Here is an 18,230-nt window from a genome sequence, read left to right as displayed (position 1 = left end):
GGGCGCGCCCTACAGGCTTGTGGCCTCCCGACAGGTGCCCTGCCCCCTACTCCAAGTCTTCTGTGTTTCTTCTGGTCCAAGAAAAATCATTCCGGAGATTTTGTTCCGTTTGAACCCTGTTTAATATTCCTTATTTGCAATACTCAAAAGCGTGGAAAAAACAGAAACTGGCAGTAGGCTCTAGATTAATAGGTTAGTCCCAAAAATAATATAAAACAGCATATTAATGCATATAAAACATCCAAAACAGATAATATAATAGCATGGAACAATCAAAAATTATAGATACGTTGGAGACGTATCAGCGTGCGGGCCTTCTCTTGCCGTGCAGGCTGGGGGACCTCGCGGACCGACCCGCCATCATCTCTAGACGGATGTTCGCTCCGGCGCTGGGAGCGCCGTCCGCGACTTCCCTCGGCCTTTCGGTCGGAGCCATGAGGGGACGAAGAGTGCTGAGCCTGCTAACGGCCGTCGGGCACTTGGTAACCCTCGTAGTCGAAACCAGGGGATTCAGAGAAAGCGTGGTCCGGGTCGAGGCGACTCTGTTGTTCGTTGGCGGCTGCGAGAAGGTCATTAACGTGCTTTTCCTACCGTTCTCGCTCCTCGCCCTCCAAGGCGAACATCTCCTCAACAGCCACCTGGGCGGCCCACATGTTGGCCGCACGGGTGTCGTAGACACGCAGCTTGCCGCCTAGGATGTCGGCAACAACCTGATCGCGACCACAAACATCTCCACGTCGGTTGGGTCCGCCGAGGGCCGGAGTGAAGTCGTAAGCGGAGTTGTACTCGCGCTGCGCGGCCTCCATCCGGCGCTTGGCGGCTGCGAGGGCGGAGCCCTCTACAAACAGTTGTTTGCGAGCCTCCTCCAGCTCAGCCCTAGTCGATGCCGGATTGGCAGCCGACACGATGGGCGTGCTCAGCCATGCGAGGGTGGCGTGAAGTGGGTCGAAAGGACCCGCACGGAGCGAGGCCGCCTCCATCGTGGCCTTGGCACGACCTGAGCTAGTGCTGGAGCCAGTGACCATCACCTCCATGAGGTCGAAGGAGACGGCGGCGGCGCACGGGGCAAAAGATCCCGCGAACGCTGGTGGGTCGCTGTAGTCGAGTACGTCGCTAGGGTACTCGTCGGACGCAGGCGTATCCTCGAGACTGAGCTTGCTGAAGAACGCGCAGAGGGCGTCGACGTCCCAGCCAGGGTGGCGAGGTTCATCATCAAGGCGCATGTTGTCGAAGAAGACGCAAAGGTGATCGACGTTAGGAACGATGTCGTCGCAGCGCGTCTCGCCGATAGGCTCGGCGGCGAAACCTACGGGGCAGGTGGAGCTGACGATCAATATCGCGGAAGCCTCCGCGAGGGCAGGCTCCACGGGCGTGTTGACCAGTCCGGACGCGAGGCGTCCGGTGGGGTTGGCGAGGGGTCTCACCCGGAGCGTAACTCCGACTGGCGCCACGGACGGCCCCAAGGTGGGCGCCGAGTGTCATCGTTTACTCACGACAGATGCCATGGTAGGCTTATCGAGAGTGGTTGGGACCGAAAGAACACCAGCGGGCTCCGGGAACGGGATTGGTAACTAGCGATGCAAGACGCACTATGTACCCAGCTCGGGGCCCTCCGCCGGAGTGGTTGATGAACCAATGGAACTACAATGTGCTTCTTGAGTTGTTCGACGGAGGAGGAAGATGGAGTAGCCGGCTCGCAGTCTACCTATCATGTGTGAGTGTGTGTGTGCGCGCATAAGAATGACCGACCCTCTGCATGGAGGAGGGCCAGGGGGTTTTATAGACGAACCCCCCGGCCTACAATATGGGTGTAAGGTACTACAAGGGGGGCCCAACTGGCAGCCTCTCCGGCTAGTCAGAGGGCCCGCCACTGATTAGTCTTGTCGCTCGCGGGGCTCGTCGGCCACGAGGTGCCATCAGGCTCTGGGACCCGTCGGCTGGCCTATGGGATTGGTGCGTGCTCCTCACGCGGGGCACGAGGGGTACGGTGGTCTTCGTCTTGCGGGATCCGACGCCGGCCAGCGGTACGGCCGCCTCCACTGTAGCCATGCCGGACCAAGTAATGAAGCAGGTGGTGGCTTGCGGGCACTGTACACGGTTGACGGGTCACAGCCGGCGTCGGTCAGCGGTACAACCGCCACCACTGTAGCCACGCGTATTCCACTCCATCGTACTCGAGCTGATGTACTTTCGCCTTTAATCGAAGGCCTCCGTCACATCATAGGGGTTGATGCAACGGGTGCTCCCGAGTCGGCTGGCGGCTAGCCATCCGGTCAAAGAGTAGACGGCAACGCTCCTAGCAGGCGCGGGCCACGCAGCCAGCCAGGAGGAGCCGGCGTGTGAGGAGGCTTTCGCCCCACTCTATGTCGAAACATGAAGGAATAGGCTTGGTGAGCCTACCCGACTTATCCCCCCATTAGTATGCGCGCACGTGTGTGTGTGCTGCTGCATTTGTGTGTGCTGTTTGTCATGTGTGTTGTTACATGTGTGTCTGCTGCGTTTGTATGCGTGTGTTGCTGCTGTTGTGCGTGTTGTTACGTGTGTGTGATGCATGTGTGTTGTGTGCGTATATGCACGCGTGCATGTATGGTGTTACGTGTGTGTCAGTTGTGTGTGTATATTGATGTGTTGCTGCGTGTGTGCTATTGTCGCTGCATGTGTATGCTATTGCCCCGCACTCACGTTATATCAATTATTATCCCGCACATACACATACTACATGAGGAGCAAAATGGTCTTTTCAGGTGTTATTTATGTTTAAAATGGACAAAAGTGTTATAAAGGGCATAAAATTTAAACTCGTTCTTAAATAGCGGAGAACTTTTTTTCCAGCGTTAAATAAGGAAACGAAATTTAAGATAAATAAGGAATTGTTTTCGTGGTAATATACCATTCCTTGCTTGGTCAGTCATCTTCAAACTCCAGATCCGCGTTTGGCCAGCGAGTCGCACAAGGGGGGCCTGATCCGATGGGGGCTGTGGTGACCGCTGTGATCGCGATCGCGGCGGTGGTGCTGGGCTGGATCACCATCGAGATGGCCTGCAAGCCCTGCCTCGAGACCGGCCGCCGCGCCATGGACCGTGCCCTCGACCCCAACTACGATCCTGACGACTCCCCCGCAGCCAACTCCAACGCGCCACCCACTAGCGAGCCGCTACTCGCCGTCGCCGACCTCTCCGCCTCCGCCGCCGCGCCAGCCAAGGCCATCTGATGTGTTTCTTAGCTCCCAACGTCGTCAGTGCACCAGTGCTAGGCTTCCCTTTCATCCTTACTTCAGCCATGTTTATCTATCTATGACTATGAGTTTGCATGTTTGGTTCTTTTGGCTTTGGTTATTATTATGTGACAAGAGCTTGCTTTATGTTATACTCCCTCCGTTTCTAAATATAAGTCTTTTAGAAGTTTCATTAATGAACTATATACGAATGTACATAAACATACTTTAGAACGTAGATTCACTTATTTTGCTTCGTATATAGACTTTTAGTGAAATCTCTTAAAAGACATACATATAGAAACGGAGGGAGTAACATGTTACGAAATGAGATATGGTGGTGATCTGTATATAGAATGGCCTGTATTTATTTGCGATCCTGAATTCCTGATTGAGAGTTCAACTTCCTATGCGAAACAGATTGATACCCTGATCTACATTTCTGAATTGGCATTTCAGTATGTTGCGGTGTGCATTGAATGTACTCCCTCCGCAAACTAATATAAGAGTGTTTAAATCACTACTTTAGTGATCTAAACGTTCTTATATTAGTTTATGGAGTGATCTAAACGCTCTTATATTAATTTACGGAAAGGGTACTACTGTACATACATGTCAAGAGTAAAATCGGTGGACAAGATATATGATTACACTGGAGACGTTTGGAGATTGGCACCGTGGGTGAGGTCAATCCTCCAACGGTGTTGCCTCGTTTTCTGTCACATCATCATCCACCATCTTGTCATTTTCTTCGGCTGGAGTTTCAGGATCAGTCTCCATCTCTTCTTGTTCTACATCATTTGATTTGTCATCCACGTTGCCGTACACCTGAGAGCTTACCACATGCCCATGCAAGTCCTTGTGTTTCAGATTACCTATCACAGAATGGAGAAAAGTAGTTGGCATTGCTGAAAATCGTAGATCCAAATGAGATATGGCTGATACTAGTATTGTACTAGTAACTACTTCCTGCGTAAACTAATATAAGAGTGTATCTAGTCTCCTAATGAGTGACATAATTTAGAGTGTATATTCACTCATTTTGCTCTGTATCTAGTCTCCTAATGAAATCTCTAAAAAAAAACTTATATTTAGGAACGGAGGGAGTAGCTAACTGCGGTCTGTGTATAGCTATAGGCATAGTTGTGAAGAAATTGCAAATCAGATAGCAGTGTTTACCAATCATAGCATAGTTGTGAAGAAATTGCAAATCAGATAGCAGTGTTTACCAATCCAGCAACGCTCCACATTAGAGCAGTGTTCCAGGAGGGCCTTCACTTGAAAGAGAAACCGCTCCATGGATCTCTTTGTGGCAGGTATCTTGCTCGTGATCATTGTTCGCTTGTAACCCTAAGCAAGATCAAAATGCTGTTCTAAGCATGGAACACATAATTTATGGTATGAACGTCATGGATATATTATTGATTGTGCCCGGTGACAATTAAAAGGTTATCAATTGTACCTTTGCCTCTGCACATATAGTTTGGATTGTTCTTGTTGCTTTCTGAACTTCTTTTATCTGCATATAAGTTTTACTCGTCAGTACTGACAGTAAACAGCCACTCTAATTTGGCAGGACACAAGGCAGCTACTGAGTGGTGCTAAAAGAAGTAAATAACAAATAGTAATATTTACAGTTATTTACCATGTGAACTATATTGTCACCATGTTGCCCAAACTGCGTCTCTAGAAAGTTGAAAGCTGCAGCAAAAATAAAAAGGAGTGCTAAACTAACCATGTTCTCACTCTTAAGGCAACAATAAGAATATACCTAGTGAAAGTATATGAAAGCTTATCAGTTCACAAGTTCTCGCCTTTAAGAAATGCATCAATGAATCGTCCCCCATATTTAACTGCCATTGCATGCATAGCAACCTATATTTTGTGATTCGATGTGAGATGCAACATTTTCAACCAGCAGTCTCATACATCACAGTACACCATTTCCACCTCAACACGGGTGACTTCATTGTAACTTACCTTCTCGTGAATCTTACATGTATTTGTCAGAGAAACAAACACATTTACTGATTTAAGAATTTCATCCACAACGTTTTCCACTGCTACTCCTGATTGTGATCTAGTCTTCAAGGCTTGCTTGATCTGGAGAACAGGGAAGAAATTGCTCAAACATTAAGGGATACTTTTTAATATGTTTAGGGACAACAAATACAACATAGTGCTGACAGTAGATTAAATATTAGCAACTAAGTGTAGAATGCGTAGTTAAACAACTTACCATCTTGTTCAAATTCCCAATGTTCTCCTCATGCTGCATTTGTAACCCAAAAAATACAAGAGAAGACAAATAAACATCGCATATTTGAAAAATGCTCTGGACATCAGATACTTACCAGCACACGGTACCATGAGTGGAAAGTGGAAGAACACAATGTTGGAAAACCATGCGTCAGTTCTTGCGCGGTACTTCTACTTTTGAGCGGAGTTACCTTCAGTGATGGAATAAAATTCTAAAAATGAACAACAATCCAATTGGTATGGACTCTGATTGCATGACCCAACAAGTCGAGATGGACCACCTGAGGCAACACCGAGCGAGCCAGCTCATCAAGCAGAACTGAAGTCGACTCACTATTCCTGAGGTATATTTGTAATATCCTTGGTATAAGATCACCCTGACAAGCAACAAACAAGGAACTTGTTAGCCTCTTAGGAATTAGTCATTGATGCTTATAGGCGTTGCGCATTTATATGTTAAAAAGTTTTTTAGCTTACTTTACTCTGCCATCCATTTTCAGTATCTTCATTAGGGAAATCAGAAGTTAGCAGCTTATGAGCTGATAACCCAAGATGCTTCTTTACAAAGGGAATAACCTCTTTGGAGCATCCTACGTGCATATTCTTCCCATTTGATTCCCCAGATTTTTCCAACAGCACAATAATGGAATTTAAAATAGATTGCATGGTAATTAGCACGTCAGAGGCCAAAATGTGTGAGAATAAACACACTGCAGTAAGACATGGTATTGAGATTAGGAAAAAGGTCACATAATCTTCTATCACTTTTGGCAGTTGGCACAGATTGCAACCGCTGATTACCTGCATCCATAATAGCCTCAAACATTTTTAATGCCCCACAGTACAGATAATCAACATTACTAGGAACCAGAGGTGGACGAAACTCAGAAAGATCATCATCGAAATTTTCAGTTGGCTGGAAAGTCTGTAGTAGCTCCTTCAGAGCTGACATATTTGCTTGATTCAATAGATCTGGAGTGCCAAGTAACTGCAAAAGCTGTCATATTATGTTAATGCTACAATTTGTGTCATCTTTAATACTCCCTCCGTCCCAAAATAAGTGTCTTAAGCTTAATACAAGTTTCTACTAGAGCTAGTACAAAGTTGAGTTATTTTGGGACAGAGGGAGTATCAGAAGTAAGAAAAAGATATCCATGCTACAACCTTCCTGTAGCAGCTAAGAACCTCCTTAAATAGGGAAGTGGCTATTGAAGACTTGGAGACTATCACATATGGAATGTGCGGGTTTCCTGCTGAATCCGAATGTGAACTCCAATTGTCTGGGCTTCTATCTGATCCTACATAACAATAGTAGTGCCCCATTGTGTTATTGATCAAAGCAAAGGAAAGGAGGGGTACAACAGTACAATGCATTGTGGTATTATAAAAAAATCCTACCATTCAAGATAGAAGGAAATAGAAGCAGAAAAGGATAATCGAAGCTTACTGTCTTTCATCATTGAAACTGATCCATCTAGATGCTTCCGTAGACTCGAGAATAGTGGCTGGATTTTGCTAAGAAGATCTTCTGCGCTCTTTTGGCAATGAGCGCGAGTGGATTTTGCTTGAGAATTATTAAAGAATGGCTTGCTTGATGGGTTTACATGATCTAGTTTGTTGTTTAGATCACGCAGAAGATAGAGATATAAAGGCAGCTGAATAACGAAAACAGAAAGACCTCAATAATGACACCATACTTTGGTAGCTATATATTATGTGGTTGAAATCAGGTACCTCAGATTCATGATATGGATAAGTTGAATCTTGAAACTGTAAAATAAATAAATGAGAACTTGATAATAAAACTTTGAAAGAATCAAAGAATTAAGTCAAACTGGACGAATGCATACCTCTGAATACTTTAATAAGGATAAACAAGTCACATGGAGTGTTCTGAATTTAAATCTTTGCATATCCAGCTGAACTGGTGCTGCCATCAAATCTATATGCCCAAGCTCACCAAGATTATTAGCATCGCTTTCAACATCCTTCGACGTCATTCCACTTGGCAATGGTCGTGAAGAAGCTTTCTTTGTTTCTTGGGTGATCGTTACACCTGCTCTTTTGAAAGCATCCACTATCGTAGATTGCTTGAGCTTCTCATCAGAATTCAATTTATCTGAAGCTGCTTTGTCCTTGCAGCCCTTTTGTCTTTTGTTGGAAGATGGGCCCTCCATGTTGTCTTCCTCCATTTTCTTCCCAATGTTGAACTTGCCGGTGCTAGTTGACCCAGAATAATTCCCAAGATATCGCAGCTCAGGTAGAGATAGAGGATAAATTTTAAGAAGGGTGTTTAACAAAATCTCGAGTAATCTGCAATTTTTTAAAACAAAAGAAGTCAGGTGCATTTGGCAATCATGTCATAATATTATGAAGGGTGCATTAGACATGAAAATCCTAGACATATCTTAACTCATACATATGTTCCTTTTTCGTTATTAAGCTCTCTAACATCTAATGCAAGCAGCTCATGACAAGATTCAGAGATAGTAAACTGTAATAAAATGTTTCAGTTCACACTTACCATATTTTTTACCTAGCAAAGATGAAAAAACACACCTGACATGCTTGAATCAGAATTTTTATTGAAAGAGTACAAAAATTCACCATCCAATCCCCCATTAATAGTACTTGGTGAAAGGTTGGTTATTTGATAAATGATGATGAATACAGTACAAGTAGCATGCAGTATCTATCCAAGTGTAATATGGTACTCTCATCACTGTTCAAGCAATACACTCACATTAGATTTCTCAGACGCTTCAAAAGTTTAACTGCAGTCTCATCCCTTACTCTATGTGACACATTATCAACTCTGACCGCAACTTGTGTGCTGAAAGCATTAAGCTGCCAATGATGCCACCAGTTTCAGATATCATATAATTTCAAGCGTTCAGTCAGTAAAACGAGAAGATTCAAAACATACCAATTCCCTAATCCAGTTTATCGCAAAGTACAGTGAGTGACACACTGTTTTTTTCTCCAGTTCTGACAAGAGTCCCCATCTAGATTCATCCAGGTTCTGTCGGTTCTCAAATCCAAACCAAGATTAATTACTTTTCAGTCACCAAAGGACATCTCTCTGATAGTATAAAAAATAATTTTGGAAGTTATCTATATTACAGAAGTAGAGACACATTTGCACTAATGATATAAGAGTAATATATTTGCAATTGTTATGCTTTTCAAAACAACTTTAAACCCTTGATATCTGCAGATTGATATTTTTTATATGAATGGTGGAAATTGATTATATGAACCCGGAATTTGTGATTTACCATTTATTATGAGAAACTATTATAGTATTGTTGATTACATGTAGGCCAGTTCAAGAGAAACTTGCAATTTATCTCTGGCATCATTCTGTGTGTGTTCTGGTTGGGCAAAGGCAGGTTGCAGAATAATATTTAATGAGATATATAATGCAACAAAACTAAGACTTGAAAGAATGGTGTTCCTGCATAATTAACAAGTTACGGGTATTGCTTCAAGTTTCTAGAGAGCAGACTGAGTGGTATAACCTTGGTAGAAGGAAGATGCAAAGGACAGCCAAGGAGTGCATTTATTCCACCAAGTGAGCCTTCATTTCCTGAACGTTCAATCTTCGATATAAACAAGAAAATTAGTTTGACCATTAAGACATGCTGGATTACAAGGCTATGGCACTTACGGTAGTTAGAAGTGAAAATTGGGAAGGAAGTATCTGCAAGCAGGCTTGAGACCTGGTATGAGCATACGTAACAGTATTAAAGTAGACCAATATAGGTCATATTCAGACTAGTTAGTAACCAACGAAATAATGACCATTAAGGACTTAACAGCTAGAATTGTACCTTTGTTGCGAGGTGGACACTAGTGGCAAAATGTTTACGCATACTGGGGAGATATTTCCATCCAAGTTCATCCATAATTCCCCTGAAACCAATGTGTTGCCAATTACACTTGTACTTTCATCATATGTCAAGTAGAAATGTACAAATCCATGGCTAGGCAGTAACTGTCAAAGCATTTTGCTAACCTTCAATGCTCTCACAGAGATATTTTTCTGATAGCTGGCCATCCTCAAGATCAGCAAGAAAAAGGGTATCAAATTCTGCAACATGTTCTACAACCCTGAAAAGGCTAGTTAGTGACATGAGCTATCTTACATGAAGAAACATGGATCATCTCCTTTTTTCCACATGCAGTAGCAACCATTTTATGCTTACCACTCAATAATTGCAGAATGAAGAACACTGCTCTCAAATAAAGCAGATAATTCATCGTAGAGAAGAATTAAGGGCAACGTCACAAATTTGCAGGAGTTAACAGTCATATTTAGCAGTCCCAGGGCCTCCTCGCAATTTGGTTGCTGCCAGATAAAATAAATTTACAACTAACAAAGCAACACCAGTATTTCATGAACACAGAAAAGGTAGCTGCCGTGATCTCAGATATTTTAGATGCAAGAAGCACAGCTTGAGACAAAAAGGGAATCCAGCACCAGGTTAGGTATACAATTTAGGTGTGTGTTCTTAATGCTGAGGCTTGCTTCACTTGTATAAAACCACGGTACTACTTTGTCCACTGCTCATGTTATTTTTTAAGCATCCAACTAACAGAGTGTTTCTTTAATTATTAGTAGGAAATTCTTAATTGTCTGAAATGCTATGATTCATAGCGTATAAGTATCACTTTCGAATGAACCAGCACAGGACATTACAAGTTTTTGGCTAATTTTAAAGATAAATAGGCGATGTTACAGATGCTCCTGTAAATGCTAGCATTCATATACAGATGTAATGCATTTTTATATACCCAAGAGGTCAGAAAATGATAGAATCATTCGGCATGGTTGTTTTAACACGAAAGCAACATTTATCTTGAATTTCATCATGATCAAGCAAACCTGAGATGATGAGCAGTTCACAGCAGCATTTGCATCTGCAATAGTTGAAACTATCCTTAAAGCCCCAATTATTCCCATTCTCTTATACTTCATATCTGGATTGCTAACCTACAAAGTGCAAGCAGACACGGAAAAAATAATTGAAAACCATAAACCCTAAAAAGCCTTCTTGGATGAAAGATAAATGGAAGTGATACCCTAGTCATAAATGCAATCATACCTGCTTTCTCACTACCATAAGAAGTTCATTAGCAACAGAAGAGCCACCTGAACTAGTATTGAAGCCAGCAGCCAGTGCCAATTGACAGAATATCTCGTAAACCTACTTTTTTCATAACTGATGTTTATGATGGGAAAAAATAGGAGAAACAAATTAAAAAATATTTCACAAACCTTTCGAAGATTATCTTCATGAAAACTCTCCAGATAATCTAAAATACCTATGTAGTAAAAGTCAATGTAATTCAAATTATTCCTCGGTAGCAAGCACTAAATACATAAGACTTGACAAATAACAATACCAGTTATATGTGAAGCTATAGGGATGAGTTCCTCAGAGTTGTTGGATGTCAAAGAAATCATAATATCCAAAGCAGAAGAAACTTCATAGCTGACCCCAGAACCTATATGAGTTATCAATGAGCCTACGAGCTGCACAAAATGGTAGGGCATTACCACACAAAGAACAGATAAAATATACAAAGGACAGAAAACTGGGTATGAAACATAAGAGAAACTGGTATATGCGCCAAGAAAGTTTAATTGGATGGATCTCCCAACAGAAGGATGATAGTCTGCCTAAGCCTTATAGTTTTCAGATAAACATAGAAAATTCCAGCTACAAGCCAATAGCTGCCCCATCATCACCTCAAATGGTACTACTGCAGCTAATCTGATGAGTGACACCACACAACCTTATCACTCAGATGTTTCGTTGGCACAACAGTGATGCTATGGCAACTACGACGACAATTGCACAGATTACTTCATGAATTAGTTAAGTAGTAGTTCTCAAATGCAAGCCAGCTGATTGAAAACAGCAAAACTATACAAAATAGGTAGCAGTATCAGAATCAGAATTTCTAAACAGCCCTTCCAAGATTTATATTCATTAGCTGGACTTATGCATAGGAATTCAATAGAGCAGTTGATCAAGTTTTATTTCACCCAAAAAATGTAAATATATGTGATATGCAGCAAAATTCGGAAAACAGCCTACCTGAAATCCTGAATTATAGGGAAATGGTTTTTTTTTCAAAAATCAACAGTGCATATTAACTCAATTTGCCTACGTTAGTAAGTTCTTGATTTTCACTACATTGACGACAGCAAACACAAGTGTTGGCAACAAAGAGGTACCTCTTGCCTGGAGAAAGTATCACTGAATTCTTCAAACAAAGCCGTGAACAAATAGGTAGCAAATCCTCTAGCCTTGTCTTCCTTGCAAGCCAAGAGGTAATCACTCACTGAGAGATATGACATAAAATGGTCCTAGTGCAAGTTTTTATGTCTCAGTCAGCATGGTAAGGCAAACATACATGGTCACTTCACAGTCATTACGAGATACCGAAGAACTGACCTTTACTAATTCAGTATTTCCATGAATGCATTGGTGAAACAATGTCTCCCGGATATATCCTTGTAAGATCTTGGACTTCAGTATTTTCTTAGCACTTTTCTGCAGGGCACCCCCATTGGCATATATGAGCATGATGAGCCAAACATCAATCACTTTGTGATCCCTTGCATGGTCAACTAATTTCAACTCCTTTAAGAAGGCCTCACAAAGCATCTGCATCAATAACAAAGCAAATTCCAGTTGAAACCCCAACTTGTAGTGCTGCATTTGAAGATACGGTGTAGATTAAGATAACCTACATTCTTAAACCGGAGGCCTGATCTCAAGGCATCAAGGACTGCCCCATCAGTGCTAGTTGCTGATGCCTTCCCTTTCAGCTTCTTGCTCCGAGCAGCACGTGGATCCACCACACCAACAAACTTCAGTTGCTCGCGGATTTGCGATATAATCCTGCCAACATTGACTGGTGTGGCAGACAGCAACAAGAACCTGAGTAAGTGTGGCATCTGATCTGCATGAATCGTCCGGATGCATGATATTGCAACGGTAACCGCCTTAAAATATTCCCGTAGAACAAGACAACTGTTAAGCCACAATGTTCATCATCATACACAAAACAAGAAGAAAGAAAATCGTTGCAACAATACCTGCTCCTGCAGCTGCGCATCGAGGTTAAGGTTTGACAAAGTGTCGAGCACAGCAACCACAACTTGGGAGTCCTCCTGCAGCAACTTCTCCAGAGCGGAGACCACAGCAGCGTGGCTCTGGTCGCCGACAATCTCCGGGATCGACCCGATGATCTCCTTCTTGAGCCGGGGTGGCGCTACCGAGAGCACCTCTACAAGCTTGGTGACAAAGGTGTCGGCGTCGACAAGGAAATCAAGCCAGCGGAACTGAGCAACGATAAGCCTCCCCACGTCGTCCTGCAGAGACACCCCATCGAGCGCGTCGTCGTCGAAGTGCTCGGGCAGCTTATCGAGGAGGAGCCCCAGGAGACCGGGCTGGAGCGCGGGGACGGAGAGGAGCACCTGCGCCAGGCTCTGCGAGCGCGGGGAGGTGGGCAGGAGTAGCTGGCGCAGCCGCGCGGGGTACTCGGCGAAGGCGGCGAGCCCCACGAGTAGGCACGCGGGGAGGTCTGCCGCGGGGTCCGCGGCAAGTGCGCGGGTGAGGCGGGGTACGAAGGTGGGCGCGGACGGGAGGGAAGGGGGCAGGTGCGGCGGGACGAGGAGCGTGCAGCCGGCGTCCGCAAGGAGCGCGGCCGCCGCGTCGACGACGGAGGGTTCGGCCGGGGTGGGCGCAGACGATGTCGCTGATGGCGGCGGCGGCGGCGGCGGCGGCGGCCCGGGTGCTGTGGGCGCCGGCGGTGGCCGCTTCCGCGCATTGCTGCGCTGGAGGAACACCATCTTCTTCGGGATTTTGGGGGGATTCGGGGGAATGAAAGTTTCGCGCCACAGATAGAAGCCTAGCAACAAGAACCTGAGTAAGGGACTGTTCGGGAACCCACCACCGTCGGAAATCACGGGATCCACCAATTTCCTCGCTCCGCTTTTTTTAACTACAGTTCCTGCTCCTCCGGAGCAGAGTGACATGGAGCGGAGGGGCGGGTGACGGGATATTAAGGTTTGGGTTATCGAAGCATCCGTGTCAGACTTCTCTTGCGTAAATACAATGATAGAAGATATCAACGTTGTCCTGGTCGTGTAAGTAGGAGAAGCAGGCGGAGGGTTCATCCTGTAATCCATGTCTGGCTCTTCTGTAATCCATGTATGGCTCTCCTGTCACATGTCCAAAGCTTGTATTGCATCATGAACCACGCAAAGATTTTGCAGCGAAGGGATGTCCAGCTCTTCCAAATGCAATCTGCTGATGCAGCTCTTTCCTTTCCCATGCAAAGTCTGTTGTAAGTGTTGTAAGTGCCCTTTACGGTGTAGACTTCTCTCATCCCAGCAGGACAATGAAATTGATCTGGCACACCTACATTCATTGGAACAGTGGAGATTGCAAGGCATAAGTTAGTGATCTGAATGTGCATCATGAAGTTGATATCACCAACCGCATCCTCGGTCCAAGCATTATTAGTCAGCGCTTGCTGAACAATCCTTTGTGTTGCGCGTCCTGGTGGCTACCATCTTTCATAAGTCAGGTGCAATCTCGCCAACCGTGAAATCATGCAGCCATCTATCCTTCCAGAAAAGGATTTGTTCTTCATTTCTGAGAGTGATCTTGACCATGCTATTGAAGACCAGTTTGGCCTCCTTATCCTCCGTCATTGGAATCCCCTGCCAAGGCCTGCTAGGGTCAGTTCTTTTAGCCATTCCCATCTAACGCAAAGTGCGATTGCGTGCAAGCGCAGGTCCCTCGCACCCAGACCTCCGAGGCAAGTGGGGCGGCACACCTTGTCCCACGCCACGAGGCAAAAGCCCACCATTGGCCTTTTCCTTACCAGCCCAGAAGAAGGTCTTCATCCACTTATCGATTTCCTCAAAGACCCAGTTTGGCACATTGAGCACAAGAAACTGGTGAATAGGTCTAGCAGAGATAACTGACTTAGCGAGTATCAAACGTCCTGGTCTCTGGATCATTCTGCGTTGCCATGCAGGAATTAGCTTTCTAACCTGATCCAGAAGTGGTTGCCAGTCTGCGCGGGAGAGCTTCTTGATGGCCATCGAGATACCCAAGTATTTGCAAGGGAACTTGTTCAGCCTGCAGTGCAGCACATCCGTGACCCTTAGACCATCCTCCTTTGAGCCCCAAATAAGTATGGCCGCAGATTTGGTGTAGTTGATGCGGAGCCCCGAAGTTTCACCAAATATGTCAAGCAACTCTTTCACACAGATGAGGTCCATATTCGTAGGCCTTATAAACATAGCCACATCGTCAGCATAGACCGAGAGGCTTTGGAGAGGAGAGATGCCTCGAAAAGAGTTGAGTATGCCGACCTCCGATGCCTTGCACATGATTGCCGAGAGCGCATCCATGGCTATCACGAAAAGCAACGGTGAGACCAGATCGCCTTGTCTGAGCCCTTGCGCATGGGCAATAAGTCTACCCGGGACACCGTTGACAATTATTTTGGTGCACGCAGCGGAAAGTAAAGTGGACACCCAATGCAGCAATTTTCTGGCAAAGCCTCTCCTCTTGAGAACCTTGAATAGGAATGGCCGGGAGAGGGAGTCAAAAGCCCTGGAGATGTCAAGCTTGAGGAAGGTACCCGACACTTTCGAAGCGTGAATCTTGCGGGCCACGTGAAAGCTTACTTTACCAAGAACAAGTATTAAACCATTTTACAGGAATAAAACAAGAAGTATTTAATAGGTGTAATAGATAGTTTTGCAATAAAATAAAGAACAAGTAAATAAAAGTTAGGGATTGTTTAGATAAAGATTAATTAAGTCAGCTATTTAGTATAAAGCTTTTTTGTAACACAAGAGCCGGATTTATCCCTAGGCAGTCGATAACTAGATCGATAATTATTATTGGATTTTTATATGAGGGAGAGGCATATGTTAGCATACTTTTTGTACTTAGATCACATGCACTTATGATTGGAACCCTATCAAGCATCTACAACTACTAAAGATCATTAAGGTAAAACCCAACCATAGCATTAACACATCAAGTCATCTTTACTCCCATACGCAACAACCCCATTACTCGGGTGTAAGCTTCTGTCACTCTAGTCACCCACTATAAGAGAATCATGAACGTATTGCAACACCCTTCAGCAAGACTCCCGCACGTGTGCACGACACGGGAGGCACCTTAGTACAACACCAAAATAAAACATACAACTCAAACCAATCACGATCATCAATCAACCCATATGACAAAACAAATCTACTCAAACATCATAGGATAGTCACACATCATTGGATAATAATATATAGCATTAAGCATCATATTTAAGTAGAGATTACAATGGGTAAAAGAGTTTTACACCGATGCATAGAGGGGTAGAGAGTTTGTGGTGACAACGGTGAAGTTGTTGGTGTAGATCACCGTCATGATGGTTGTTGTGATAGCCTGGCTTATTAGGGATGATAGCCTACTCATATCAATAAGGGATTCCTTATTTTCCGGGAGCCCATTCGAACAGAACTCCCAGGTTAAGCGTGCTTGGCTTGGAGTAGTTCTAGGATAGGTGACCGACCGGGAAGTTGATCCCGGGTGCGCATGAGTGAGGACAAAGTGCGCAGAAAATACTAGTATTGATATGTGGGGCCAGTCTAGATCCCGCCAGGAGTAACGACCGTCGGCGGGTGTGTCCGGGGTGTTACAAGTTTGGTATCAGAGCCCACCCTCGCGGTTACACGGATGTTTGCGGACAGGTGTGCGGTCATGTTGTTCATGACGTTTGTGACCCGTCGTGACACACGGCATGGTACATGTACTGGACTGGATGCACAGACGTTTGTACCAAGAGGGAACGATGTTGTGGCCCGACGAGGACGTCGGTTCCTCTGAGTGGTGGTGTATGTGATAGCCTGGCTTATTAGGGATGATAGACTACTCATATCAATAAGGAATTCCTTCTTTTCCGGGAGCCCATTCGAACAGAACTCCCAGGTTAAAGTGTGCTTGGCTTGGAGTAGTTCTAGGATGGGTGACCAACAGGGAAGTTGATCCCGGGTGCGCATGAGTGAGGACAAAGTGCGCAGAAAAGACTAGTATTGATATGTGGGGCCAGTCTAGATCCCGCCAGGAGTAACGACCGCCGGCGGGTGTGTCCGGGGCGTTACAGTTGCCCATGGAGCGCTCTGGCACCACCAGGAGAGAAGGGGAGAGAGCCCCCCTCCTTTTTCTTCCTTGGTCTCCCCCTAGATGGGAGGAGAGTTTCCCCTCTATTCCATGGTCACCATGGCTCGTGGAGGGCAAGAGCCCCTCTGAGATTGGGTATCTCTCTCTCTCTCTCTCTGATTCTCTCATGTTTTTACGACTATTTTATGACCCCTTCACCGTTTGTTAAATATCCACAGATTCGTAACTCCGTTTGGGCTAAAATTTTGAGGGGGTTTTATTGAGAAAATTATCTTTCTTGCGAGAAAAGAAGGGCCCCAACCGACTTAAGGGGTGGCTCTAAGCCATCAGGGCGCGACCACCCCCGTCGATGTGCCTTGTTGGCGTGGGAGAACCTCGGGCATCGTGTTACGTTGATTCTTATTCTCAAAATTCAAATATATTCCAAAATAAATCTCCGTAATTTTTTATCGCGTTCGGACTTCATTTGATATGGATTTTCTACAAAAAACACACACACACAAAACAGGAATTGGCGTTGGGTGACGGGGGGATAACCCCGGGGTAGGCTCACCAAGCCTACTCCACCACGTTTTGGCATAGAGTGGGGCGAAAGCCTCCTCGCATGTCGGCTCCTCCTCGCCGGTTGTGTGGCACGCGCTCGCTAGGAGCATCGTCGTCTACTCTCTGGCCGGATGGCTAGCCGCCAGCCGGCTGGGAAGCACCCGTCGCATCAGCCCCTACGATGTGACGAAGGCCTTCGATTAAAGGCGAAAGTACATCAGCTCGGGTACGATGGAAGAGGTATACGCGTGGCTACAACGGTGGCGGTCGTACCGCTGACCGGTGCCGGCTGCGAGCCGTCAACCGTGTATAGTGTTGATACGTCCCAAACGTATATATAATTTCTGCTTGTTCCATGATCTTCTGGGTGACATTGTTATATGTTTGGCCACACTTTTATATCATTTTACACATATTTGGACTAACCTACTAACTCAGTGCACCCAGTGCCAGTTCCTGTCTGTTGATGTCTTTTTTGCAAGGGCTTTTACCCAATTTTCTGAAGCCCGGAAAATTCCAAGAAAAATATATAAAAAATCAGCGTAACGGAAGCTTACAGATCATCGAAGATGGGCCAGAGGGGGCCAGGGGCCGCCCAGGCGACTTGTGGGCGCGGCCTACCCCCTGGCCGCGCCAAGAGGCCACCTGGGTGGGTCCCACCTCCTCTGGTTCCCTCCTTTGGCCTATATTTACTCCTCCGTGAGAAAACCCTTCCATCACATCCAGAATCGCGAATTTCTCCATCGTTCCCCCGCCCCAGCGCTTCCGAGATCGGGAGCATCAGGAGACCTCTTCCTGGCACCCTGCCGGAGGGAGGATTGACCTCCGGGAGCTTCTCCACCGCCATGGATGCTTCCCGGACGTGTCGTGAGTAGTCCTCCTTGGACCATGGGTCCATGACCAGTAGCTATGTGATGTCTTCTCTCTAATCTTGTGCTTCAATGGTTAGTCCTTGTGAGCTGCCCTACATGATCAAGGCATCTATGTAA

The 18,230-nt window shown here is 45.5% G+C and overlaps 2 protein-coding genes across 9 annotated transcripts; one reads left to right on the top strand and one right to left on the bottom strand.

Annotated features, from left to right (window-relative positions):
- The first annotated feature begins 2,875 nt into the window (after positions 1–2,875).
- LOC123426229 lies at positions 2,876–3,341 on the top strand. The gene has a single exon (XM_045110028.1). It carries the CDS (start codon positions 2,969–2,971, stop codon positions 3,209–3,211), a length of 243 nt encoding a protein of 80 aa, XP_044965963.1. The 5' UTR covers positions 2,876–2,968; the 3' UTR covers positions 3,212–3,341.
- Positions 3,342–3,685: 344 nt separating this feature from the next.
- LOC123426228 (Fanconi anemia group D2 protein) lies at positions 3,686–13,568 on the bottom strand. Of its 8 annotated transcripts, none has more exons than XM_045110019.1 (30): positions 12,588–13,542; positions 12,240–12,494; positions 11,941–12,153; positions 11,721–11,852; positions 10,883–11,012; positions 10,755–10,801; positions 10,582–10,683; positions 10,362–10,469; positions 9,682–9,824; positions 9,492–9,595; positions 9,307–9,388; positions 9,144–9,195; positions 8,995–9,075; positions 8,400–8,495; positions 8,217–8,320; positions 7,324–7,786; positions 7,208–7,243; positions 6,921–7,128; positions 6,638–6,771; positions 6,275–6,470; positions 5,951–6,183; positions 5,755–5,850; positions 5,569–5,664; positions 5,454–5,486; positions 5,195–5,317; positions 5,029–5,089; positions 4,860–4,915; positions 4,677–4,733; positions 4,444–4,564; positions 3,686–4,089 (listed from the first exon to the last, which is right to left on the bottom strand). In XM_045110019.1, exons 1-30 carry the CDS (start codon positions 13,527–13,529, stop codon positions 3,902–3,904), a joined length of 4,692 nt encoding a protein of 1,563 aa, XP_044965954.1. In that variant the 5' UTR covers positions 13,530–13,542; the 3' UTR covers positions 3,686–3,901. The 8 variants fall into 8 exon arrangements, with proteins under 8 accessions (XP_044965954.1, XP_044965956.1, XP_044965955.1 ...); XM_045110021.1 differs by having other exon boundaries at positions 9,492–9,586; XM_045110020.1 differs by having other exon boundaries at positions 6,275–6,461; positions 12,588–13,541.
- Positions 13,569–18,230: the final 4,662 nt, after the last annotated feature.

The sequence above is a fragment of the Hordeum vulgare genome, chromosome 2H (genome assembly GCF_904849725.1).
Source record: "Hordeum vulgare subsp. vulgare chromosome 2H, MorexV3_pseudomolecules_assembly, whole genome shotgun sequence".
NCBI lineage: Eukaryota > Viridiplantae > Streptophyta > Magnoliopsida > Poales > Poaceae > Hordeum > Hordeum vulgare.
The sequence above is the reverse complement of the archived record's forward strand: the minus strand, read 5'-3'. Positions and strand labels throughout refer to the sequence as shown.